Here is a 24,353-nt window from a genome sequence, read left to right as displayed (position 1 = left end):
CTAATACTCTTCAATTTCAGGTCGCTCTTCCTTGAGCTCAAAGCAACGGATTTCATCGCCAATCTCAAAAGGACCAAACTTTTCGAGCTGTAGACCACCTTCGCCGCCACGATCAAGCGTCTCGACGTCTTGTTTGACGTGCCGCAACGCGACCGCCTTGCCGCTAAAGATGACCTGACCCTTGCGCGTGACGCTAAAGTTGTGCTTGCGCAGCATGCTACCGGTTTGGACACGCACGCCTGCAATGAGACCGGGGACACGGGAGTGCGGGAAGCAGGCCAGTACATTCGCGGTGCCCAGGGTTTTCTCAACGGTCCGCGAGGGCAGGCGCGATCGCATGAGCTCTTTCATGTCATCGAGCAGCTTGTAGATGATGTTGTAGCTGCGAATGTCCACGCCGGCCGCGCGAGCCTTCGTGTCAATCGCCTTGGACGGAGCGGGCTGACTGAAGGTGATGATGACACCGTCAGATGCAGCCGCAATATCAATGTCTGACTGCGTGATGGCTCCAATATCCTGGCGCACAACCGAGACGCGAACTTGCGATTGCGGCAGTCCAGCCAGACAGGCTGCGATCGCCTCCATGGACCCGACCACGTCCGCTTTCAGCACAATGTTGAGTGACACGGGCTCGGCACGAGCGGCTGCTTCCGCCTCTTTGACGTTGTGTTGGGTTGCCTCGGCGTCAATGCCACGCTTGGCAACAACAATGCGGCCGTGGGAGGCGAGGCGAACGCTGCGAAGCCTGCGGTCTTCGCGACTCATCTGGTCGGAAAAGCCCTCGGATGCCAGATTGGGCGCTTGAGATGTCTGTTGCGACTGCTTCTTGCTGGCGCGGACGGATACGAGGCGCTTGGCGCGATCTTCCGAGGGAACCTCGACAATGTGGCCGCCGAGCTCGACGACGTGCTTCCATCCGACCACTTCGACGGGATCGGAAGGGAAGGCTTCCGAAGCCGCCTCGCCGCGATCGTTACTGAGTCGACGAACCCGCGCAAACGCCGTTCCGCTCACCAGAATGGCACCCTCTCGGAGAATGCCCTGCGTGACCAGGCATGTGACAACCATGCCCATTCCTTCGCGCTGTTTGCTTTCGATGGCAATTGCTTCCGCTGGCCCATCCTGCTCGGCTTCGGGGGCAATCTGCTCGGTCAGGGCTGCAATATTCTCAATCAAGTCGCTCAAACCAAGGCCTTTGGGTGCGGCCAGCTCCACGCTCTGGACGGAGCCGCCAAGCGCTTCCACATGGACACCATGCTTGAGCAGCTGCTGGTAGACGTTTTTGGGGTTGCTCATTGGCATGTCGCACTTTGTGACGGCCACAATCATGGGCGCTCGCGACGCGCGAATGTGCTCGATCGACTCGACTGTTTGGGGCATGACGCCGTCGTCCGCGGCCACAACCAGAATCACGATATCGGTTGCACGTGCACCGCGCGAGCGCATGGCAGAGAACGCGGCATGTCCAGGGGTATCGAGAAACGTTGCCGCGCCGCCGTTCGGCAGGGGCACCTTGAACGCACCAATGTGTTGCGTGATTCCACCTGCCTCACCTGCTGCAACGGACGTTTTCCTTAGCGAGTCTAGCAATGTTGTTTTTCCATGGTCGACGTGTCCCATGATGGTGACGACGGGTGGCCGTGGCTTTCGCGAAGGGTTGGTCGGCATCGCTGGTGCACGTGTTGGTGGTGGTGGTGGTGGTGGCTGAGCGCCTCTGCGCTGATGTGGTGGAAATTGCCTCTGCTGATGTTGTTGTTGATGTTGCGTTGCTGCATTCTGCGGAGGCACGGGTGCTTTTTTGGACGGTGGCGAGACGATCTTGGCGTCAAACTCGTACTCGAGGGCGGCCAGCTCTGCCGTTTCAATGGATAGAGCTGACGCAGGGGACACATCGGCGTCCTCATCGGCGAGCAATTGGAGCACTGGCTGCAGCTGCTTGAATGGCACTCGCAACCGTTGCGCGAGGAGCTCGGCAGACATGCCGCGGAAGATTTCGACCATTTTCGCAGGCTTTTGGACCGGTTTGACAGGCGTGGACGATGACTGAGCAGCGCTACTCTGTGGAGAAACAGATGATGACGATGATGATGAAGGTGGTGGTGCCACCACAGCAGCAGGAGGAGGAGGAGGTGGTGGTGAAGCGCCTCCAACAGCAAAGAGCCGCGACGAGACTGAGGCTTGGGCGGTCTGCAGGTCGGGTGCTGGGAAGGCACCGGACGGCTTTCCAGACGAAGATGGCTTGCGATTGCCATGTCCACCGCCGCCGGCGTGGTTCTTGGCAGATGCGCGGCCTCCCATGTGGGCGTGAATCGAGCGAGCATGTGTGTGCAGCAGCGTGTCCGGCAGTCCCAGTGCACGACCGCGACCCCGAGCGACGGCCAGCGCTGGGTGGCGTGCGCATGACGGCAGTGGTCGACTCGAGTGATTCGGATGGGAGCAGGCGTGTGTGATGGTGATCGGCGCTGGTTGTCTTGGCAGCGTTGCCGCCGCGCCGATCAAGGCGCTCTGGGACACATGACGGCTCGATGGGCCGCCGGCAGATGCCACAAGCGCATTCGTGGATGACAATGATTGTGATGCAAGGCGGTGCGCAATCACGCCGCCGCGAGACGAGGCAGCAGCAGCAGCACCGACGCCCAGCACGGAGCGATTGCGTTGCAGAGTCGCAAGCATTGGTGCTCAGTAAAGTGGACTGCAATGTAAGATCTATTCTATAGTGGTGTAATGTACAGTCGAGAGGAGCGATTCGTTTGGCAACAGCACAAAAGTCGACAGCTCGACAACAAACTCGGCAAGTCATTCTGACAAATGAATCATCCTTGAGCGTAAGGCGCAATCATGTCATCACTGAGCACGGCATCAAAGCTGTCGCACGCATAAAAACAGCAAACCAAAACAGGACGAGAGGTTAGTAGAGGCTGAAACAACGAAAATCGCATTCATTGCCAAAATCACGTACGGCAGTTCGCCGCCTCCTTCGGGTGGGATGACGGCTTGCTCGTAGAGGATAAGTTGTTGTGCCCGCAGGACTTGCTGCTGTTGCAGTATTTGGAGTTGGCTGTGCAGGAAGAGCGCATGCTCATCTCCGGCCACTGGGGGATGGAAGGCCAGCATTTCTTGGAAGGTGAGTTCTGTCAACATTGGTCAAGGAGCCATTCATCACGTCAGTTTCAGGACGGAGCAAACTCGACAGTTCGTTGTTTATTTCTTCTGCTCTTTTACCTTTGATGATTTCCTTCGTGAGCGGCCGATTTTCGAAATCAAAATTAAACGTGGAATGGCAAGTCGGCTGCAGCAAACAAGAAAAACAGAAATGAATGAGGGGTCGCGTTCAACTCGACTGGTGGAATGAACAGTGTGCTGCTGCTGTACCTCATCGGCTGGGTCATGCAGCGGTGCAAGATAGGGATGAGCAAGAGCTTCTTCAACAGAAATACGATTGTCCGGATTGAACATTAAAAATCGCTGCAAGAGATCGAGCGCTGTAGGGCCAATCCAAAAGAAAAGAAAATGAGCACGAGATTCGACCAGGTCTGGAACGAGTCACAAGAACAGAACTCACCGATTGGATTGGCATTCGGGTAGATGGTTTGGAATGGAATTCTTGGCTTGGCGGGCAATTGCCGCACAAATCGACGTGCCTACATTCAAGGAAGCAACAAAGTCAACTCAAGCAAGAACGAAAAAAGAGCCATCGCAAATAACTGTCAACGTCAAACAAGAAAACAAACCTTGTCGTTGCTGATGCCAGCAATGTCGTCGTTGGAAGGCGAACCGAGCACGTCGGTGATCAAGCTCAATTGATGCAAAACTAAAAAAAGAGATGGTGCAAAAGGCAAATGCGTAGAGTCACCGATTGAGTCAGCAAACGCTTCGAAAACGCTTCGAGGCAACAACAAAAGGGCCGTACAGTCTTTGCCGGGAAACAAGGGTCGACGTCCAAGCAGTTCAGCGAAAATACAGCCGACAGACCACATATCAACTAGTATGAGCAGAGTCAAAAGGACAGAAGAAAGGAGAGTAAGTCCGCAAACATCGACAACCGCACAACAAAAACCAACAAACAAAACACCTACTAGCTTTGGTGTACTCGCGCCAGGAGAGCATAATCTCAGGGGCTCGGTACCACCGAGTGGCGACATACTCTGTCATAAACCCAGCTGCAGATGCGTCGCCAGCTTGTGCAACGCGAGCGAGACCAAAATCGCAAATCTGCGACATTTTGTTGATGTTGCCGTGTTAGTGATGGCATCCAACCGTCAATGCGCAACAAGACTTTGAAACGACAGAGCTGCCTTCTTGCGCTCAAGGAAACAAACACAAAAACCAACCCATACTTTACCTTCAAATCGCAGTTGCCATTCAACAGCAAATTGCTCGGCTTCAAGTCGCGATGGAGCACTCCTGCCGAATGAATATACTTCAAGCCTCGGAGAATTTGATAGAGAAAGTACTGGCAGTGGTCGTCTGTCAGCTGTTGAGGAGAGCCAATAATCTGGTGGAGGTCTGTGTCCAACAGCTCCGAGACCAGGTAGCTGTGGAGCGCAACGTCAGTGACAATTCTCTTGTGTTACTGTTGCAGACAGACGCGCGGGTTGCTTACACATCGTCAAACTGCTCATAGGAGGTCGGTTGGAGCATATCTTCAATGGAGAGGACCTGCCAATTCCGACAAGGTCAAGAGAGTGAGAAGAAGCTCTGTTCTTTTTGTTCCCTCTGTACGGCGCAGGACGCCTTCCACCGATGCATTTTCTTCTTCGCTGATGAATGCATTTCCGATCAGACCACCATCAGGTCAGATCATCGGACCGCCAGAGTGTTCTTCGACAAAACCTCCGAGACATGAAAACCGCATACTGTTGCTTGTTCACACCCCCTTCTCCTCTCCTCTGTTTTCCTCCAGAATGAGGTGTGCGCGGACTCGGTCTCGCTGCTGCGGTGCTTTTTTGCACTGTGTTGCTATTGCATTATTACATTCTCGTGATGGAAGTGCCTCAGGAGCTTGATCTCGCGGAGGGTTCGCTTTGAATCGGTGAGGTGTTCGAATGCCTTGATAATTTTCTTGATGGCGACACGGCGTCCAAGCAGGTTGTTCTGCGCCGAGCTGCTCACAGCCACAAAGCACAAAACAAAACAAAGCAAAACGAGCGAATGGAGAAGTTGTGTGAGTGTGGGTTTCGTTGTGAGAGTCGAAAATACAGAAACAAGCAAAGAAAGCAAAAAAAAAAAAAAAAAAAAAAAAAAAAAAAAAAAAAAAAAAAAAAGGGCTTTCATTGCTTAATCTGGATTTGCTGCGAATTTATCGCTTTTTTTTCTTCTTTTTTTCTGGATGTTCGATTTCATGATTTGAAGCAAATCGAAGAGAGAGGGGGAGAAAACGGGGGAATGCGTGCAGAGATCAGTTGGTTTCCCCCTTCTTCTTGGCGCAAACGCGAGGGGTGCTATGCGTCATCGTCTGGCTCAAAAGAAAGAAGGAGAAAGGAAAATAAAGAAAAAAAACCGCAGACTGGATCATCACTGCTGTATTGTCGCTGCTTGATCGCCGAGCACAAGGGAAGGGCTCCACACAAGACACACGCACAAGCACTAGAGATGGACAGAATGGCGAGTGGGGCAAGTGAAAAGGGGGGGGTGATTGAGTCAAAGCCGCAATCGCACAGAGGACCCAGTTCTCGCTCTCTATCAGTCATCCTGTTGTGTGTGTTGTGTGTGTGTCAGGGCTTACCAGACGACTCCGTAGGCACCCCCGATGGGTTTGATCAGCGAGTACTTGGCAGGGCAGTCAAACCGCGTGCCGCAAACCATGTACGATTGCCTGAACACTGAGACCAAACCAAAAAAAAAAAAAAAAAAAAAAAAAAAAAATAGAGATGAATAATGGGACTGAGACTGCTTATCTCGAGGTTCGCTCAGATGGTAGAGTTGCAGGAAGAATCACCAAAGTGATCAATGAAATCTGGACCGTCTATGATATTCTTGGTATGGTACGTGGTTTGAGGGAGTGCGGGAAAAACAAAGTGTAAAACCTTGCGCAAAAATCACGCACAACTCAACGATCATCCATCCATTCATCCATCTATTCATCCATCCATTGAAGCAGTTGTCCAACTAGAACATCATCCTCGTTCCTCAACACTCTTGATCAACTCCAAAAGTCATAGCTCACTTTTCTTATTTTTCATTTCAATCCTTTCACAAACACAAAATGTCTTCTCGCGGTATGAACATCAAATGAAACAAAAACAGCAATCTTTACCAACCCGCTCTCCACCATGGCTATAATTTCCTTAGTGCGCGTACTAACTAATATGATTTTTTCCTTTTATTTTTTCTGCTTTCAGGCACCAAGCGCGCTTCCAGCGACAACGAGCCCACCACCCGCAAGAGCCGCCGCCTGGCCAAGGGTAACCACGCACACAGCTTCTCTACATCGATACGCTCGCAGTCTCATAGGCACCCCCTGAGCTGCCTTGGAGATTGGGGATTGAATGGAAAAGCGCCCCATGCGGTTCCCTTTCCCGCTTTTGCGCTCCCCCTTTCACTCTTCGCTCCGTGCGCATCAGTCATTGCACATTCAGTGGGCTGCGTTCAGAGCACCCAGTCCCTTTTCCACAGACTCCCATTTGGGGGGGGGTTGCGGGGGTCGACGTTGAGAGCCGCAGCGAGCGCCGCTGCCTCGTCCGTCCCACGTGGAAGTGGCGCTTCCAGCCGTTGGTTGTCGGATCGCAGCAGCAGCTCATGCAACCACACACTCTCAATCTCGCTCTTTGCTATGGATGTGGACGTTTGTGTCGCTTGTTGATTTTGGTTGGTCTCACTTGCACTTGTGACAATCCATCGCGAAACAGACGAGGAGGAGGAGGAGGTCCTTGACGCGCTGCCGGAGGACTACTCCGACCCCGAGGACGACGAGGAAGACTCGGAAGTCGAGGACAAGGGCGACGACGACGATGACGACGACGACGAGGAGGACGAGGACGATGAGGAGCAGGAGGAGGAGCCCAAGAAGGGCGACAAGCGCAAGCCATCCAAGAAGGACGACGCCGAGGAAGAGGAGGGCGACGACGACGAGGAGCCCGAGGACGACGACGAGGAGGGTGATGATGGCGAGGACGACGGCGCCGAGGAAGAGGGCGAAGACGCTGCTGGCGACGACGACGACGACGAGGCTGCCGATTCCGACGCCGAGCCGATCGACGACGACGAGTTCAAGGCCCAGCGCCAGGAGATCCGCCTCGACCAGGCCACTCTCAACCGCCTGAAGACCAACCTTCAAGCTGTTGAGGTATGCTAAACACCTCAAATTGGGGGGTCGGGGGCTTGGGACAATTGGTTCCCCTCGACCTGCTTCCCCTTCTCTCCTCTTGTGTGATTTTTTTCCTGATTTTTCCAGACGTTGATCTGCATGTGATATTTTGCTTGCTTTTTTTCTTTTCTTCTTCTTCTCTGCTGCTCTTTCCTCGGTTTTCGCTGTTTTTTGCTTTTTTTTTTATCTTGTTTAGTTTGTTGTTTGCCTTTTTCTCGCCGCTCTTCTTTTTTTTTTTGCGATTCGGTCTGTTGGGAATGCCTGGTGCCACTATGACACGGGTGATGCGGATTGTGGGTCTGGTCGGTGTGTGTTTGCTCGACACATTGGATTTTTCCCCGCTCTCCATTTTCTCTTTATTTTTGTTTGTTCCCTTTTTTTGCTTTTTTTTTCGCTCTTTCGCTTTGTTTTGCTCTGCCTGCCTTCTTTCATCTCGGTTTCTCATTGCGCACTCGTTTTGCTGGGTGGCAGAAGAGCTGTAATACAGGCATCTTTGACTAGTGCTTGCATTTCAGTTCTTCTCCACAACAGCATTTGGGAGGGTGTAGATTGGCGACTGGCTTTTTGGGGAGAGGGCTTGGCAGATGGCACTTGACAGGCTCTGATTGCACCTGGTACTGGGCGTTTCTCTGCAAACCAAAAAGCTAAAAGATGGAAGAGTGTCAAAAGGGCGGGCAGCAGAGATGCTGATTATTTTGAGCCACAACCACCATTCCCCTTGTGTTTCCGACGCTTTCCGATTGCTCACGGGGTTGTCATTTTTCATTGTTGGTATGCAACAGGCAAAGCGTGCTGCCTCCAAGACCAAAACAAAGACCGAGCGAGGAGTCTTGTACGTCGGTCACATCCCGTACGGTTTCTACGAGGAGCAGATGCGACGATTTTTCTCCCAATTTGGCAACGTTTATCGCCTGCGCATGTCGCGCAACAAGAAGGTATGTTCTGTTATATTCGGTTTGTTTTGTTTCGTTTTATTTTGTCTTGGTTGAAGGTGTTTGCGCTCACGTTTCTTCCACCCTCTCCCTACTTCAACACCCAGACTGGCCGATCCCGCGGTTTTGCATTCGTCGAGTTTGGCGACCGCGTCGTTGCTCAGACTGTTGCAGAGACCATGAACAACTACCTCATTTTCGGCCGACTGCTGCAGTGCCAACTGCTTGACAAGAAGGACGTCCACCCACAAACATTCAAGAACGCCAAGAACGAGTTCCGACACATTTCCTACAGCTTGAACGAAAAGGCGCGTCACAACAAGGTAAACGCGACATCGAGATGTGTTTGATTTTGTGTGCGGTTCTAGTTTCGCGCGCTCACATTGGCGTCGACGACTGTTCTCTGATAGGAGCGCGATCTTGTTCAAGAAGGCAACCGCGCACTCAAGCTCATTTCCAAGCAGGAGATGGTGCGCGCCCGATTGGAAGCCGCTGGTATTGATTATGATTTTGGCGGTTATGCCAGCAATTTGCCAGAGGGTGTCAGCCAGTAATGGTTGGGCTTTTGTTTTTCTTTTAACAAATTATGGAATGAATGAATGAATGATTTTTTGACAATCCTCCGTCCATTACAGTAGTTCAAAACAACCAATGAAAAGGAAAAACAAAAAACCATGAAAACTTCAAAAAACAATTTCAAATTGGACAAGAGCTACAGCAAAACAAACACGCAAGATTGCATACAAGGAAACCACCAATGGGTAAAAAGAAAGAAAGAGTGGAACAAAAGTTGGAAAGAAAGAGAGGGAGCAAGAGAAATAGAACTGGAGACGGGGGGGGGGGAAATGAAGCAAAAAAAACAAATCTCTTTTTTTAATCCTCAAGGTTTCGGAAAGCATTCTGGAGCTTCTCGGCGAGCTGCTTGAAGCTCTCCTTGAGGGAAGCCTCACCGTTGATGGGGTCGAGGAACTTCATGGAGGACAGCTCGTGCATGAGGCCGCCCATCTTGTCCTTGATGATGGCAAAGGTGATCTTGTTGTCTGACTGTGCCGTGGACTCGACAGCGCGGCGAGCGAGGTCGAAGAAGAGGCAAATGTTGCGCATCATGCCGACAGTCTTGTAGAAGGGGCAGAAGCGATCGTAGTTAGAGTAGCCGTTTTGTTGCAAAAAGTCGTCACGAATAATCTTGGCAACTTCGAGGGTGATCTTGTCAGACTCGGCGAGCGAACCCTTGCCGACAAGCTGGACGATTTCGGACAAGTCCTCCTCAAGCTGGAGGATTTCCTTGCACTTGGTTCGGAAGCTGACAAACTCGGGGTCGAAATCTTCATAGAAGGGGTCGAGCGCGCGCTCGTACTTGGAGTAACTCATGAGCCAGTTGACCGAGGGGAAGTGCTTGCGCTGGGCGAGCTTCTTGTCCAAGCCCCAGAAGACCTGCACAATACCGAGGGTGGCGGAGGTGACGGGGTCGGAGAAATCACCACCGGGCGGCGAGACGGCGCCGACGATGGACACAGAGCCCTCGCGGGAGGGGTTGCCGAGGCACTTGACCTTGCCGGCACGCTCGTAGAAGGAGGCAAGACGAGCACCGAGGTAGGCCGGGTAGCCGGAATCGGCGGGCATCTCTGCAAGACGACCCGAGATTTCACGAAGAGCCTCAGCCCAGCGCGAGGTGGAGTCGGCCATCATGGAGACGTTGTAACCCATATCGCGGAAGTACTCGGACAGAGTGATACCAGTGTAAATGGAAGCCTCGCGAGCAGCGACGGGCATGTTGGACGTGTTGGCGACAAGAGTCGTGCGCTTCATGATGGTCTCCTTGCGGCCATCAACCTCCATCTCGAGCTCGGGGAAATCTCGGAGTACTTCCGACATTTCGTTTCCTCGCTCACCGCAGCCGACGTAGATAATGACGTCCGAGTTGGAGAACTTGGACAGGGCTTGCGAGATGACAGTCTGCGAAGAAGCAAAGAGAGAGATCGAGAGAGATCGAGAGAGAGAGAAAAAAAAAAAAACAGAAAAAGGTCAGCAAAATGAACAAAAGTACCCGAAACTCCAAACCTCCTTCCTTTGGCTTTACCTTGCCGCAGCCGAAGGCTCCGGGAATGGCAGTCGTGCCACCCTGGACGCAGGGGAAGAGGGCATCGAGGACACGCTGGCCAGTAAGCAGGGGGTAGTTGGCGGGGAGCTTCTCGGCGTCTGGGCGACGGGTGCGCACGGGCCAAACCTGCATCATGGTGAACTGGGAGGCCTTGCCGGCAAACTCGGTCTCGAGAACAACATCCTCGAGCGAGTAGTCGCCCTCGGAGGCAATAAACTTGACCGTGCCGCGAGCAAGCGGGGGAACGAGAATGCGGTGCTCAATGAGCGAGTTCTCCTTGACCGTGCCGTACTGGTCGCCGCCGGTGACGTGGTCGCCAACGCGGATCTTGGGGTTGGGGACAAAGTGCCACTGGGCGGTCTTGTTGAGGGCGGGGGTGTTGACACCGCGGGGGATGTAAATGCTGTTGCTGAGGTCGCTAATGTCGCGGAGGGGGCGCTGAATACCGTCATAAATGGAGGCAAGCAGACCAGGGCCAAGCTCCACAGACAGGGGCTTGCCAGTGCGGAGGACGGGGTCGCCGACAGTGACACCCGACGTTTCCTCGTAGACCTGAATGGTGGCAGTGTCACCCTCAAGACGAATAATCTCGCCGACGAGCTCGTCGTGGCCGACACGGACAAGTTCGTACATGGCCGCGCCGTTCATGTGATCGGCGACGACGACTGCAGATGGCGATCAAACATGGAACCAAGGGAAAAAGCGAAAAAAAAGAAGAAAGGTGAGCTTTGCTGTGCTCGACGACTAAAAACAACTGCAGTTGTCTCCATGCCATTTCAATCAAAGCAGGCCACCCCCAATTGTCTGCACTGACCTGGGCCAGAGACCGAGAAGACGTAGCCGAAGCGATCAGCACGCTCTTCGGCGCTCATCTTGACCTTGCGCGCGTTTTCCATAGCGCCCGCCTGCAGATCGAAAACAATGGAGATGAGTCAAAAAAGCAAACAGGCAGAGTTTAGGCGCTTGTTCGTGATGGTAGTCGAGCGCATTGGAAGGAGGCAAGCAAAGGCGAGTTGCCGGCACATGGATGGAGCAAAAAAAAAAAAAAAAAATAATAAATAATAATAAAAGGCCGAAAAAATCGCGTTTTGTTTCTTGCGCTCGATTCAGGGATCCATGCGAGGCGGCACGGCTGGGAGCAGCACATCAACACCACATCAAGCTAGGATGACGAGCAAATCGAGAGACAGCAAGAAGCAGGACAAAGCAAGAGAGCGGGAAAAAAGGAGAAAAAAAAAAAAAGAAAAGAAAAAACAACTCGTGGCCTTGGTTCGAAAAGCAACCCAAAAAAAAAAAAAAAAAAAAAAACCGGATTTCCCCAAAGCCAAAAAGATTGGGAGAAAAAGAAAAAAAAATGAAAAAAAAAGCAAAAAAAAAAGAAAGGCAAAACGCTCCTTTCGATTGAGGACACCCCGAGGACAAGCGGGGCGGAAAACCCAAGGGAAAACGAGATCACCACTTGCGACAATCAAACGCAACAGGCGGAAGGGCGGCAGGTGGATGCGATCCCTCGAATCAGCAGGAAAAAAGAGCGCAACGAAGCACACTCGTGGTTCACCCGAGAAAAAAAAAAAAAAAAGTCTCGTGGTGAAAGATCTCGTTTTCTTCCCCAGTTTGACGAGACGGGGATTTCCCTTCATTGCCACGCAAGACAATCGAGCGGACAAAGGTTGGGCCCCCACAGGCGTCGTCGACGAGTGCATCACCGCAAGCAGTCCCAGCACAGCCGCTGCACAGCGACGGACAGAGAGCAAAAGCAGCAGCGAGGGACCAAAAAATCGACAGGTTTTTTTTTGATTTTTTTTTGATTTTTTTTTTTGAAAGCGCACTTTTTTTTTGTCTGTCTGGTCGTTTCGCCATCGCGCCCCAGCACCGTCATGCATGAATCAAAAGCAGCAGCAGATCATCAAAGAGAGCAGGCGAGCTCAGCCGAGCGGATGGGCGAACGCGAGCAGCGCAAAACACCGAGGACAAATGCGAACGGGGATTGGAAATAAAAAAAAAGTCACGAACCATTGTGAATTGTAAGGGGGTTTTTTGATTGGAAACAAAAAGTAAGAATGGCCTGAACTCTCTGAATTTGCTTTTCGATTCAATCATTCGCAGTGCACGAGTCCGAGACAAGATCTACACATCAGCGGATTTGTCATGGCAAAGAGTACTGGGACAAGAGAGGCCAAAGTGGACCAAAAACCGGGCAAATGCCAGCGAAATTGAGTTTGTGCGACTCGTCCCCGAATGCTCCACAAGCACGCAAAGACAGTCAAAAAGGTAAGAGTGGATGATATTAGACCACAAACACAAGCACAAGCACAGACGCAGAGACACACACTCACAGACACACAAAAGCTGCTATCAGACAGAAGCATGGGCGAAAAGCAATAGCAAGCAGGCACAAACCAAGAAGATCACATAACACGACAATCAACACTAAACATACAACCAACGATCAACATACAACAAGGCTCAAATGACAGGCGAGGAGGCAACTAAGACCAGATATGAAATGAATAGCGCCAAAGTCGTCAATGTCCCTTTCTCTCTCTCTTTTGCGTTTTTTTACACATGAGCAGGGGTGTTGGCACGTCGTCGGGCGTCGCGGAAGAGATTGGACAGACGGAAACGAGGGTAAATGTCAAACTTGAGGTGCTTGTGGATTTGCGCAATGACCGGATCCAACGAGTTGCAGTCGCAGTCGCCAGCATCCAGGCGCCTGGTGACTGTCTTGAGGAGCGACTCGGGAATGTTGAGCTCGAAGGACGCGTTGCGCTGGAGGTACTCGCGACGGATGCGGTCGAGCTCGGCTTGGTTGAACGGGCGGTGCTTAAAGTTCATGGCGTCCAGATAGAACAAAATGTTCTCAGAGCACCAGCACTGCGCGGAAAACTTTTTGAACGCTTCGAGGAAGATGGGGTGCTCAATGATGATGGCGAGGGGCTCCACCTCCTGGCCTGGCTCGCCCAGCTGGGACGTGCTCGACTGAAGGGCAGTCATGGACGTCTTGGCGAGCGCGGCTTGACGAGCAGCCTCCATGGGGGTCATCGGGCGAGCCGGATCGACTTGAACGGCAACCTTCTCGGTCGGGGTGCTGGGCGTGCTGGACTCGGGCAGGACATCCGACTCGGTGGCACGATCCTGGGTCTCCGACACGTTGGACGCAATGGAGGCCTTGGCCGCGGCATCGCTGGACGGCGACGCCAGGTCGACCATCATCAGATTCGTCTTGGTCGAGTCGGCATCATTGACGAGGTTGAAGAACGAGTCGGTGCGCTTCAACCGCACGGCACTAATGTAGGACAGGATGATTGGGTAGTAGATGGTGAAAATGAAGGCAAGCCAGTAGATTGGGATTTGCAGAATGAACGTGTCGTAGCCGGGAATCTTGACGTTGACCGAGATGATGAAGGCAATGAAGAGGGGAAAGACAAAGCCCGCAACCCAGGTCATTTCGCGCTTAATGTAGAAGGCATCGTCGATCTTGAGGCGGCGCAGGACAAAGACAAAGGCAAGCACCGAAACCAGGTACACAAAGCCGAGGTACGTTTGCGGCCGCGTGTTGGTTTTCGTATCGCAATTCAGAATGGGCTGGCGATAGTAGTCCAGCCCCACACCCAGCATGATGCCGAACGTGACCCAGAAGTGCAGCAGGGTCATGAACGCAAACACACAAAACATAAACTTGTCGGAAATGAGCCACTTGTGATCAGTGTACCAGCGCGACTTTTGGTTGAGCCGTTCCATGCTCCACAGGTACTTGTACGAAGCGGTGAACATGCGGAGCAGGTAGGGCTGTGTGCATCGAGATGATGGAGATGTGTGGGGGTGAGAAAACAACGATAGTGTCAACAAAAGTGATCACGTTCGAGATGCAAAAACAAAAAGAAACAAACAAAGAAACAAAGAACAAAGCCGACCGCAACCGTCACAACGGACACAAACACACGCAGACACAACCGGATGAACATGAAAATAGAAAAAGAAAAAGAAAAAGAAAAAGAAAAAAACCCACCAGAAAACGTGGCGGACCGGGGACCCACTCTGAAAACACAAGTGCGAACTCTGCACGAGCTGGAGGTGTTGGGAAGAAGTGACCTGCAGTTCGCAGTGGAAGCGCACGTCGCGGACACGATGCAAAAAGTACCGAGTTTTGTGGTGATGCGAAAACGCGCGACATCGTCCGAACATCATGAGTTCGTTCGCGATGGCAACCGCAAAGAAAACAAAAAAACAAAAAACAAAAAAAAGCAAAACGAAAGAAAAACGCACATGTCACAGCTGCGGGTGTGGTTCGAGGAAAAAAAAAAAAGAAAAGAAAAGAGAACAGCGATCGAGAGCCAAGAAAAAAGAGAGAAAGAAAGAAAAACGAGACACAGAAAGAGAAAGAGCGAGCGAGAGGATCGACGAGCAAAAACGAGACACAGAAAGAGAAAGAGCGAGCGAGAGGATCGACGAGCACGAACGCGCCAGAAAAAAAAAAAAAAAAAAAGAATTGAAAAAATAAAAAGCCAATGAAAACAGAGCAGGAACAAACACAAAAAACAAAGAAAAAAAAAAAACCCATTCAGGTTCTTACCACTGCCCAAAGGCACAGGTTGAAGCAGCTGTTGATGGAGAACAGCATGCAAGGGTAGTGCTCCTTGTCAGCCAGATTGAACATGTTGACGACAATCCAGTACGTTCCAAATCTGCCATCAAAAAACAAAATTGAAAAAAAAATTAGCATCAAATCAAAAAAAAAAAAAAAAAAAGGTAGAGACATCGAGCAGTGTTGTTGCCTCGTCGTCGTGCTGGACGAGCGCTGGCCGAGCAGATGTGAGAGAAATGCCAGATGCGAGACAACGACAACGTTGCTCGAACCACCAAAACACCCGTCCCCCCGGTGCATCGCTCGGATGCAAGCCAAAGAAACGCATCGGAAGCCGTGGTTCGTTCGATCGGGTTTGAACGCTGGTGGAGCAACGCTTCAGCGCGCCCCTTGACCAGCGGCGACTGCCCAGGGCAGAGCGCAGTAGGGTGCGTATGCGTTAGTTGGGCTGGGGTTGAACAGTGCCACAGCGCACTCTGCCCCGCAAAGACACAAGCACACTGAGGCCCGTTTGTGTAATAAAAAGACAATAGAAAAACAAAAACAAAAAACAAAAACAAAAAAAAAACAAGAAAAAAAACAATAAAAAAAAAGGCCACAAAACGCTCGTGCCCTTCTCTTCCTCCTCCCATCGCTCGTGACAGTGCGTGATGACAGTGTGCTTTGTTGACGACCAGAGTGTGCAGGCAAGGTTGGAATACGTACGCGCCAGACATGATGGACCAGCCAACGCCGCGAGAGCGGATGGGGTGGATGTCTCGTCGAAGCCAGTACCACACAAGGCCAACCAGGTTGACGGTGAGCACGATGCCCGCGAGGGCATAGTAGAAATCGGACACGGACATGTGTTTTTGAACAGCGTCGTTCGCTCCACCAGCAGCAGAGGGGGTGGGGGTGAGAGTGGGAGTGGGACGGAGAGAGCGAAAAAGAGCGAAAAAGAGCAGAAACGAGCCGAAAAAAAAAATACAATAAAAAAAAAAAAAAAAAAAAGAATGACAACCTGTTTTTGGACGCGCGCGCACAGTGAGTAATGCTGGGCAATGATTGGCAGAAAACAGTCACGAAAAGATGGCCAGCGATGCACACGACAGCAGCAATGGAGTTGCGGGATTGTCTGCAGAATAGGGGATGGACGCAGGGGGAATGTAGGCGCATCCGCAATGTGATGACTTGACCCGCACCTATTTAGGAGCGGTACAGATCTGACCCTTCCACTTGACACATCGCCAATTACACAAGGACGAAAACCGCAACCTCGGGCGTCGCTACCAACATGAAGAAGTGCCAGACGCTCGAAGGCCAGCCATACGCAATGCTGAGCAATGGGAATGTTGGCCTCCGCGCTCGACAGAAAATGATGGGGGAAAATCGGCTTGAACCACCGAATTTTGGGCGTTCATTCATCTTCCACCCCCGATTTGCCACGTTCACTCGTCACACAGGCCTTCACGAGTCTATTCACTAAGGAGATGGGAGAAAGGGAGTATTAAAATCAGTGCAGCATGCAGCGAAAAACCAGCGAGAAGCGCAGTCAATGTCGAACACGAAAACCACAACAAAAAATGCCAACACCACATTCCTGACATGCACTCCAAGTCACTCGCGTCGAGCTTTGGTGCGCTGTTGCGGCAACGTGTAAAAGTCACCTCTTCTCGAGCTGCGGGAGCTCATTTTTGTGGCAACGTTGAGCCGAACTGGGAGTTTGTTGCGACTGTTTTGTTGGTGAAAGCATTCACTTTCACTTTCAGCTGCGAAAATTTATCATTCTTCACGCAGCAACAGCGTCTCCAAAAACAAAGCTTATTACTGAGCCAAAACAAAACACCTACAAAACACCAAAAAGACACTCAGATTAATGTGATCGAGAAAGAAAAACCCCTCAATCTGAGACCAAAATCATGCTTGAGAGGAACCACGCATGTACATCTTGCGAGCCTCTTCGGCCCAGAAGACGGTGGAAGCAAGAACCGTAATGTACACGACATCGCCGAGCGCCAGTGCCTCGGTCTGGAAGATGGACTGAAGGAAGGGTACATAAATAACGGCCAGCTGACCGATGAGGGAGCCGCCCACCGAGTAGAGGAAGGCCGAGTTGGTAAAGAAGCCAATCGTAAAGATGCTCTTCTCCTCCGAGCGAGACGCAAGCGCGTTGAACATGTCAAACAGCACAAAGGTGGTGAAGGCCATCGTGTTGTCGCGCGCGTCCACCACGTTGTCTACCTTCATTTCGTGAATGTAGACGTAGAGCGTGCCAACCAGAATAAACAGCGCCGAGATCAGCACACGCTGAATGAGCATCTTGGTGATGATTGGGTCTTTGGCCTTTCGCGGCGGCTTTTTCATGACGTCGTGATCGACGGGCTCCACGCCGAGGCTGATGACGAGGAAGTGAACAGTAGCGCCAAAAGGGGTGGAAGCGTGAGTCGCAGGCAGAAGTTGACCGCCCCCACACAAAAACGAAAAAAAAAACCACACAATGGACTCGACACCACGCTCCAAGCACTTTGCTCTTACCTTTGGGCAGGCGGCCCGTCCATAATAATGTTAATCCACAAGATCTGCATGGCGTTGAGCGGGTTTTGGTAGCCCATGAAGGTGGAGATGGCAATGAGGGAGAGCGCGGCAACGCTGGTGCTGAGCTGGAAGCGCAAAAAGTTCTTAATGTTGTAAAAGATGCTCTTGCCCTCCTCGATGGCGGCCATGATGGTGAGGAAGTTGTCGTCGACGAGAATGACATCGGCAGCCTCCTTGCTCACGTCCGTGCCCGAGCGCCCCATGGCCACGCCAATGTCGGCGAGGCGCAGCGCAGGCGCGTCGTTGACGCCGTCGCCGGTCATGGCAACAACGTCGCCATTCTCCTGGTAGGCGGCAACAATGGTCATCTTGTGCTTGGGACTGGTGCGGTAGAAGATGCGCGCGCGGTGAATGACGTGCGCGAGTTCGTGCTGATCCATGGCTTCCACCTGCTGGCCAGAGATGGCAGTGTGGAAGTTTCGGTCGAAAATGCCAATCTGCTCGCCAATGGCCACGGCAGTCTCCTGGGCGTCGCCCGTGATCATGACGACGGCAACACCACTGCCCAGCAGCTGCTGGACAGCCTCGCGAACACCCACGCGCGGCGGATCAATGATGCCAACAAAGCCGGTAAACACGAGCGAGTCGAGCGGGAAGCCATAGGCCATGGCCACGACGCGGAGGCCCGTTCCAGCAACCTCGGCCGCCGTGCGAGTGATCAAGGCCTTGTCGCTCGGGGACAGCGCGACAATGTTGCCGTTCGCCGCCACAGCAAACGAGCAGCGGTCGAGAACAGCATCAAGAGCACCCTTGACATAGTACGTGTCGCCGGTCGAGTCCATGACGCTGGGTCCGCCCTGCAGCGAAACGCTCGGCGCGGGCGCGTTGGCCAGGATGGGGAAGGCCTGAGCGGCTTGTTCGACGGTGGGTCGGCGGCACTTGACAGCCATCCACTTGTTGTCCGAGTTGAAGGGGTTTTCGGCCACGCGCTCGTAGCAGCGACGTTGGTCGGTCAGGCCCACCTTCATGGCGGCCGCAATCAAGGCGCCCTCCGTGGGTTGGCCCACCAGCTCACCGGCTGCGCTAATGTGGGCATTGTTGCAAAGGTTGCCCACAACGAGCACACGCAGCACGTCGTGCGCAATCACGGGCGCGGCCGAGAAGGACGCGTTGGCGTTTCCAACAGTGATGGGGGCACCATCCACCAGCACAGCGCCGTGGCCAGAGTAGCCCTGGCCAGAAACGGGCAGCACACCGCGCGCCACCGTGAACACGCGGGTGACGGTCATCTCGTTTTGCGTCAGCGTGCCAGTCTTGTCGACGCAGACAACGTTCGCGCAGCCCAGCGACTCGACGCTCGGCAGCTTCTTGACGATCGCGTTGTGCTTGGCCATGCGCATGACACCAAGGGCGAGTGTCACAGTGACGACAATCGGCAGGCCTTCGGGAATGGCGGCGACCGCGAGCGACACACCAACAGTAAACGTCTCGAGCATGTTGCGGCCTTGGGCAAGACCGAGCAAGCAAATCACACCAATAACGCCCAAAGACAGCCACGACAGGCTCTGGCCGAGCTCTTGCATCTTGATTTGCAGCGGAGTCTGGCGGTCCTCGACCTCCTGCAGCATGAAGAACACGTGCCCAAACTCAGTGTCCTCAGAAATGGCAGTCACAACGCCGACGCCGCGGCCGTTGCGCACAAGCGTGCCCATGAAGCCCATGTTCTTGCGGTCGTGGATGGATGGCTTTTGCAAGCCAGGCGCATGCGGGATTGCGCCAGTGTGCTTGGGCATCGGGATGGTCTCGCCGGTCAAGTTGGATTCGTCGATTTCGAGCTCCACAGACTAAGTATTCGCAGCAGGGGCAAATAACAGCGAAGCGAGCGAGGTGTGAGTTGCATGTCAACGAAAAAAAAAAAGGGATGCTCTGTCCAACGAAAAGAAAAAGACCCAAAGACCGCCAACTTACTTCAATCATGCGAATGTCGGCAGGAACGCGATCGCCCAGCGCCAGCACGACAATGTCGCCTGGCACGAGCTCGCGCGCATAGATTTGCTGCACTTTGCCCTCGCGCAAGCAGTGGCACTTGTGCGGCACCAGCTTGTTCAGCGCCTCGAGCGACTTTTCCGAGCGATATTCCTGGACAAACCCGACTGTGACGACGATGATGACAGCCTATCCAACAACAACTGCAAAGGTGAGAATGTTCTGCTTCGCTTGTTATGGGTGTTGTGTTGGACCATGCTGATCGTCTTCCTTCGCAACAACGATCGTCAGTCCCCATGCAAACGCAATCCACTCCCGACCCACCACCCCCACCAGCACCACCACCACAACAACGCATGTCATGATATCACAACAAAAAGAAGTGAAAAACACGAGTGAAAGGACGACCAAAGAGAGAGATGCAATGAAAATAAAACGGAAAATCAGTATGGGCGTGTTTGCCTTTTTTTTTTTTTTTTTTTTTTTTTTCTATTCTTTCGCCTTTTTTTTTTTTTCCTCCCACGGTGCTCTCTCTTGCTGCTCCCCTTCTCTCTGTCTCTCTGTCTCTCTGTCTCTGTCTCTCGTTCGCCGCTGTTGCGATTTCCCCACGTCTCAAAGTCACACAAGCAAACGCGCTTACAAGGGCAATGCTGATGGCGTCGTCGAACTGGCCGAGGAGCAGCGAGATGGTCGCCGAAGCGAGCAGCAGCAGGATGAGCGGCTCCTTGAACTGATCGAGGAACTTGCGCCACAGCGGCTCGTCGTCCTTGACCTCGAGCTCGTTAAACCCGCGCAGCCCACGGCGATGGTTGACTGCAGCCGCGTCCAGCCCGCGATCGCGATGGACGTCCAGCCGGGCCAGCGTCTCCTCGGACGTCATGAGCGCAAATGTCCACGCGTCACTCCCGCCAGCGACCCCCCCGCCAGTCCCAGCGCCGCCGCCGCCGCCGCCGCTGCTGATGTTGCCGCTGCCACTCCCAGCCAATGCTGCGCTTCCGACAGCACCGCCCATGCCAATGGAAATCGAGCCGCCAGCGCCGCCCGACGACGGCAGCAGGCTCGCTGTATCGTCCTTGCCCATTTGTTCAGAACGAAAAGAAAAGAAAAGAAAAGAAAAAAAAAAAAAAAAAAAGAACTGAAAGGTCAACAAAGCTCAGAATGTCGAACATTACGAATTTGAACGCAACAAAAACGAGTCGCCGTTGTTGTGTTGTGACTTTGATGGCCAAAAAGCAAAGCGATGGTAACTCAGTCTTTTGGCTTTGGATTTTTTGGTCTACGTCCTCACTTGTCAAAACAACCCCGACCTCGCACAGACGGGGGTTTGGTCACAAGTTGGATTCCATTCTAAACTCGTCAATTTGGCACCAAAAACAAAAAAAGTAGGAAGGCAAACGATGCCCAAGCACGAGAGCAAGAAGCCGCGTGTGGATCCGAGTGTCGCCGCCCCTGCCACGAGGAAGACCGACAATGACGCACCATTGCCCTCGGCAGGGCAGGATAAGGCAAAGGCCAGCATCCCATACACTGCTGCTATGGACATTCTGCTCCTAGGCGAGGCCGACTTTAGCTTTAGCGCGAGTCTCGCTCGCAGACTGGGATCCGGCGCGCGCCTCGTGTGCACCGCCTTCGATCCCGAGCCGCAACATCCAGCAGCGGGCACAACGTCAGAGGACGATGATGATAGTAGTGCTGCTGCAATCGCAGTCGAGGCCGCTGATCACTCTGACCGAGAGCGAGAGCGAGAGGGCAATGCGGACAAGCGCACGCTCGCCAACTGCGCTGCGCTCAAAGCGATGGGCGCGACCGTGCTCCACGGGATTGACGCGACACGGCTGCAGCATGCCATCCTGCCTGGCGATATCGAGCGTCCGGTGGAGGACTCTGACACTGAAACAGCGGTGGTCGATGCGCGCGCGTTCGACTTTTACGAGGGCGATGCACCTCCCGCCGGCCGCGTCCAGCAGCAGGAGGCCGACAACAACAACGACGACGACGACGAGCCAGACAGCGTGTCGCGTAGTGCAAATGGTCGTGGCTCGGGACACACGCGTCGCAAGCAGCGCGATCCCGAGGATAACTCGCACCGGGTCACGGTGCGGCAGTTTGACCGTGTTATTTTCCTCTTCCCGCACACTGGCGTTGAATTTTCGCAAGAGTCTGGGTATACCGAGAGCATTCAGTCCAATCAAGATCTTTTGTACAGTATGTGGCTCGTGGCAGCTTTGGTGATTGAATCTTGTGTGCGTTTGTTGCGTTCGTCCAAGCTAAACTGCGCGCCCTCTCCCTCCCACTCCAACAGACTTTTTCCGTGCCGCGGCATGCCGGTTGCGTCGGCCGAACGGCCAAATTCACGTCGTGCTGAAGATCACAGAGCCGTACTTTTCGTGGGACATTGCAACACAGGCAAAGAAATCGGGAAAGTTGCGCCTCAAAACCTGCATTCCTTTTGACGAGCAGTGCTACCCCGGCTATCGGCACCAGAAAACCAATCTGGTGCGCACCGTTGTCTCGGATCCCAGACTGCTGGAGCTCGTCGAGTCCGACCCAGCGCGTGGTTTGAAGCGAACGCACGAACAGCGCAAGGACGACGCATCAGATGACGACGACGAATCGGACGACGACGACGACGACGACAACAACAACGAAACACCTGCGCACCAGGACGGTCGAATCGCCGTCGAGCAGCGTGCCACTGAGGTCCGCACCGATTTGGTGAGCGTCATCTACATTTTTTGCATCAACGATGGCAAAAATCCGCCCCTGCCGCCATTGCTGGTTCATGTTCTGCGGGGCGCAAACAGCATTCCAGCGAGTGCGTTCAAGGGCGAGCGCGAGTTTGCCGACCACCGCAAGCAACAGGCACACGTGGAGCGCAAGCAGACCGAGCGACAGCTCCAGGCAGCCGGGCTGATGAAACGCGCGGCTCCTCAAGGTCGCAAGAACAAGCGGCGATAGTTTTTGTTGGCTTTGAGTGTGTTGGTGATGCGAAAGGAATCGTGACATTTTGTTGACTACTGTATTAATTTTTAGGAGGATAAAATACGTTGACGGCAAATTCACGAAAAACAAAGCAAAAAACTACTTGAAACTTTCGAATAACTCGGTCAGCCGTCTTTGTAATGTTTCTTGTTCAGATAGCTCTTGCTCGATATCGATGGAGGCGGGCCACGCATCTCGACACTCTCGATAAAATGTCGAACGAGAAATGTCGGTCAAGATCTGCCGAATCGTCTTGAGGTCGGAAACGTGCCGATTTCGCGCAGCACAAACCTCGGCGGTGACTGCCGAAGGAGCCAACAGAGCTAGTTGGTGGCTGCGTTGTTGGATTTTTCGAACTTGTACCATGCACAAGTCGTGCATTGCGCGAAAGTCAAGCGATCCGTTCGCTCGAAGCAGGTCTTGAACAGTCATAGCCTGCTCTGCAGTAGCTGCCATCAGGCCAAACATTGCTGCTGGCGCTGCCGGTGAGCGTACTGCTGCAACCGCGCCATGTTGTTTGCTGGTGGAGATTTCATCCAGCGATGCCGATTCGAGCGAAAGATCAGTAGCAACAAGCTGTGCGTCTTCTTTTGCGAGCTGCCACATTCCCAAAATGTTGCATCCATTGGCCCAGTTGTGGTTGATTGATATGACGTCGGTCTGAGGCACAAAAACAAACAGACAAACAAACAAACAAACAAACAAACAAACAAAAAACAAAAAAACCCAACAAACAAAAAAACGAAAACCAAGATAAGGGAGACGGAGCTGGTGAGCAGCACATCGTCCTCCATCTCTCTCTATCTTCTCTGCGGTGTCTTGCTGCTTACCAGATTGATAACCTGGTGATACCACTGACTTGGAACAAACACCAACTGTCCCTCTTCTTGAAACAGTTCGATCCGCGGTGCATTGCGGAAGTTTGGAAACCTTGTTTCGTCCACACTTCGCACGTCGCTGAGCAGCTCTCCAGCGGCATCGGTGAGCATTTCTCGGGCCTCGGGCGGGAAGAAGATCCATTTCTTGCGGCCGCAGATATTCGCAGACCAGCTGAACGAGCTGCAGCAGTCAAACACAGTTACATTCAGATGACAGCGTAGCTCCCACATACGCGCATCAGCCAACCCACAACTCGCGTCGCCCGTACCTCATTACGTCAAAATGAACGGGCGTCCAGCTGCCTGCTGGGCCAATGTAGCAAAAGCGAAAGTCGTCACGCCGGTTTTGATCGAGACTGCCGCACTCGTCCCAGTACCCGTTGAGCCAGTCATCAGAAAAGTACACTGGCAACTCGTAGGCATTGTAGCCAGGGAAGTCTCGGGTCATGTGCCAGTCCTTCAAGTAGATGCAGCGGTCGGCAGGAAGAGGATCCGAAACGATCGTGCCATCGTGATCACCAGGCTTCCCAGGCTTCCCAATAGACCCGTCTCGAGACTCGACACTCGTTCCAGTGCTCCTCGATTGTCGTTGGACATGCTGTCTTCGTCGACGCAGGTAATCGCAGTACTTGGCGATGGTCACTTCCTTGAGCAGCGGTTGCCCATCATCACTGCGACCCGTCCCGACCAATCCAGCCATTCCATACGTCTGAGTGACATCGCAGTCTGAAATCGGAGCCACAGCTTGGCCAAACAGCGCCTCGATGCGGTCAATGTCAATGTTGCGCACGACAACTGCATCGCTCCCGGTCGTTGCACCCGCATCGGTCGTCCATTCGTGACGTGCGCGCCAGTGTCGGATGGCGCTTTCTGGGAGCACGACAGGCCGGTTTGGCGCCATGAACTGGGCGACAAAGTCATCGTAGGACAGGTCGGTTGAGCTTGCAAGGAGTTGAATTGGCTCAGACATCAAGAACACTCAGCAAACAAATCCAACCACGATGCAGACTGAGCAAAAGACGAAACAGGCTCGATCAAGCTATGCCCCCATTCATGTCAAACCGCCTGT

The 24,353-nt window shown here is 53.1% G+C and overlaps 8 protein-coding genes across 8 annotated transcripts; 2 read left to right on the top strand and 6 right to left on the bottom strand.

Annotated features, from left to right (window-relative positions):
• Nucleotides 1-2,001, bottom strand: CAOG_02579 (translation initiation factor IF-2; the record flags this gene model as incomplete). The annotated part of the gene is made up of 2 exons (XM_004349279.1): nucleotides 1-1,714; nucleotides 1,805-2,001. 2 exons carry the CDS (start codon nucleotides 1,999-2,001, stop codon nucleotides 1-3), a joined length of 1,911 nt encoding a protein of 636 aa, XP_004349329.1.
• An 812-nt stretch (nucleotides 2,002-2,813) lies between these two features.
• Nucleotides 2,814-5,805, bottom strand: CAOG_02578 (extracellular signal-regulated protein kinase; the record flags this gene model as incomplete). The annotated part of the gene is made up of 12 exons (XM_004349278.2): nucleotides 2,814-2,865; nucleotides 2,960-3,131; nucleotides 3,223-3,289; nucleotides 3,373-3,482; nucleotides 3,563-3,641; nucleotides 3,732-3,811; nucleotides 3,911-3,982; nucleotides 4,077-4,212; nucleotides 4,343-4,535; nucleotides 4,604-4,659; nucleotides 4,975-5,104; nucleotides 5,726-5,805. 12 exons carry the CDS (start codon nucleotides 5,803-5,805, stop codon nucleotides 2,814-2,816), a joined length of 1,227 nt encoding a protein of 408 aa, XP_004349328.2.
• Nucleotides 5,806-6,160: 355 nt separating this feature from the next.
• On the top strand, nucleotides 6,161-8,881 carry CAOG_08620 (hypothetical protein). Its single transcript, XM_011271918.1, has 6 exons — nucleotides 6,161-6,218; nucleotides 6,342-6,404; nucleotides 6,849-7,285; nucleotides 8,089-8,241; nucleotides 8,346-8,561; nucleotides 8,649-8,881. Exons 1-6 carry the CDS (start codon nucleotides 6,206-6,208, stop codon nucleotides 8,790-8,792), a joined length of 1,026 nt encoding a protein of 341 aa, XP_011270220.1. The 5' UTR covers nucleotides 6,161-6,205; the 3' UTR covers nucleotides 8,793-8,881.
• CAOG_02575 (V-type proton ATPase catalytic subunit A) lies at nucleotides 8,861-12,387 on the bottom strand. The gene is made up of 4 exons (XM_004349275.2): nucleotides 12,353-12,387; nucleotides 11,154-11,244; nucleotides 10,319-11,004; nucleotides 8,861-10,194 (listed from the first exon to the last, which is right to left on the bottom strand). The coding sequence occupies exons 1-4, from the start codon at nucleotides 12,353-12,355 to the stop codon at nucleotides 9,112-9,114; spliced, it is 1,863 nt and encodes a 620-aa protein (XP_004349325.2). The 5' UTR covers nucleotides 12,356-12,387; the 3' UTR covers nucleotides 8,861-9,111.
• Nucleotides 12,388-12,601: 214 nt separating this feature from the next.
• Nucleotides 12,602-15,908, bottom strand: CAOG_02574 (hypothetical protein). The gene is made up of 3 exons (XM_004349274.2): nucleotides 15,630-15,908; nucleotides 14,913-15,024; nucleotides 12,602-14,128 (listed from the first exon to the last, which is right to left on the bottom strand). Exons 1-3 carry the CDS (start codon nucleotides 15,767-15,769, stop codon nucleotides 12,899-12,901), a joined length of 1,482 nt encoding a protein of 493 aa, XP_004349324.1. The 5' UTR covers nucleotides 15,770-15,908; the 3' UTR covers nucleotides 12,602-12,898.
• A 799-nt stretch (nucleotides 15,909-16,707) lies between these two features.
• On the bottom strand, nucleotides 16,708-20,559 carry CAOG_02573 (calcium-transporting P-type ATPase). Its single transcript, XM_004349273.2, has 4 exons — nucleotides 20,065-20,559; nucleotides 19,407-19,613; nucleotides 17,439-19,282; nucleotides 16,708-17,298 (listed from the first exon to the last, which is right to left on the bottom strand). The coding sequence occupies exons 1-4, from the start codon at nucleotides 20,503-20,505 to the stop codon at nucleotides 16,821-16,823; spliced, it is 2,970 nt and encodes a 989-aa protein (XP_004349323.2). The 5' UTR covers nucleotides 20,506-20,559; the 3' UTR covers nucleotides 16,708-16,820.
• Nucleotides 20,560-20,821: 262 nt separating this feature from the next.
• On the top strand, nucleotides 20,822-22,480 carry CAOG_02572 (hypothetical protein; the record flags this gene model as incomplete). Its single annotated transcript, XM_004349272.2, has 2 exons — nucleotides 20,822-21,629; nucleotides 21,727-22,480. 2 exons carry the CDS (start codon nucleotides 20,822-20,824, stop codon nucleotides 22,380-22,382), a joined length of 1,464 nt encoding a protein of 487 aa, XP_004349322.1. The 3' UTR covers nucleotides 22,383-22,480.
• CAOG_02571 (jumonji domain containing 4) lies at nucleotides 22,427-24,285 on the bottom strand. Its single transcript, XM_004349271.2, has 3 exons — nucleotides 23,554-24,285; nucleotides 23,237-23,465; nucleotides 22,427-23,066 (listed from the first exon to the last, which is right to left on the bottom strand). Exons 1-3 carry the CDS (start codon nucleotides 24,252-24,254, stop codon nucleotides 22,506-22,508), a joined length of 1,491 nt encoding a protein of 496 aa, XP_004349321.2. The 5' UTR covers nucleotides 24,255-24,285; the 3' UTR covers nucleotides 22,427-22,505.
• Nucleotides 24,286-24,353: the final 68 nt, after the last annotated feature.

The sequence above is a fragment of the Capsaspora owczarzaki genome (assembly GCF_000151315.2).
Source record: "Capsaspora owczarzaki ATCC 30864 unplaced genomic scaffold supercont2.3, whole genome shotgun sequence".
NCBI lineage: Eukaryota > Filasterea > Ministeriida > Capsasporidae > Capsaspora > Capsaspora owczarzaki.
Note: the sequence above shows the minus strand (reverse complement) of the source record. Positions and strands in the feature narration are given on the sequence as shown.

Bases quoted from the DNA above. Each gene is read 5' to 3' on its own strand.
- CAOG_02571 (XM_004349271.2), bottom strand. From the start codon at position 24,254: ATGTCTGAGCCAATTCAACTCCTTGCAAGCTCAACCGACCTGTCCTAC. The intron at 23,466-23,553 runs GTACGGGCGACG...TGACTGCTGCAG, and splicing joins GTTCATTTTGACGTAATGAG to CTCGTTCAGCTGGTCTGCGA. The intron at 23,067-23,236 runs GTAAGCAGCAAG...TTTGTGCCTCAG, and splicing joins ATCACCAGGTTATCAATCTG to ACCGACGTCATATCAATCAA.
- CAOG_02574 (XM_004349274.2), bottom strand. From the start codon at position 15,769: ATGTCCGTGTCCGATTTCTACTATGCCCTCGCGGGCATCGTGCTCACC. The intron at 15,025-15,629 runs GTACGTATTCCA...TTTTGATGGCAG, and splicing joins TGGTCCATCATGTCTGGCGC to ATTTGGAACGTACTGGATTG. The intron at 14,129-14,912 runs GTAAGAACCTGA...CGATGCACACAG, and splicing joins ACCTGTGCCTTTGGGCAGTG to CCCTACCTGCTCCGCATGTT.
- CAOG_08620 (XM_011271918.1), top strand. The intron at 8,242-8,345 runs GTATGTTCTGTT...TTCAACACCCAG, and splicing joins GCATGTCGCGCAACAAGAAG to ACTGGCCGATCCCGCGGTTT. The intron at 8,562-8,648 runs GTAAACGCGACA...GTTCTCTGATAG, and splicing joins AAAAGGCGCGTCACAACAAG to GAGCGCGATCTTGTTCAAGA.
- CAOG_02575 (XM_004349275.2), bottom strand. The intron at 11,005-11,153 runs GTCAGTGCAGAC...CGCCATCTGCAG, and splicing joins CTTCTCGGTCTCTGGCCCAG to TCGTCGTCGCCGATCACATG. The intron at 10,195-10,318 runs GTAAAGCCAAAG...GCTTCTTCGCAG, and splicing joins GAGCCTTCGGCTGCGGCAAG to ACTGTCATCTCGCAAGCCCT.
- CAOG_02573 (XM_004349273.2), bottom strand. From the start codon at position 20,505: ATGGGCAAGGACGATACAGCGAGCCTGCTGCCGTCGTCGGGCGGCGCT. The intron at 19,614-20,064 runs GTAAGCGCGTTT...GTTGTTGGATAG, and splicing joins ACGCCATCAGCATTGCCCTT to GCTGTCATCATCGTCGTCAC. The intron at 17,299-17,438 runs GTAAGAGCAAAG...CCTCGTCATCAG, and splicing joins GACGGGCCGCCTGCCCAAAG to CCTCGGCGTGGAGCCCGTCG.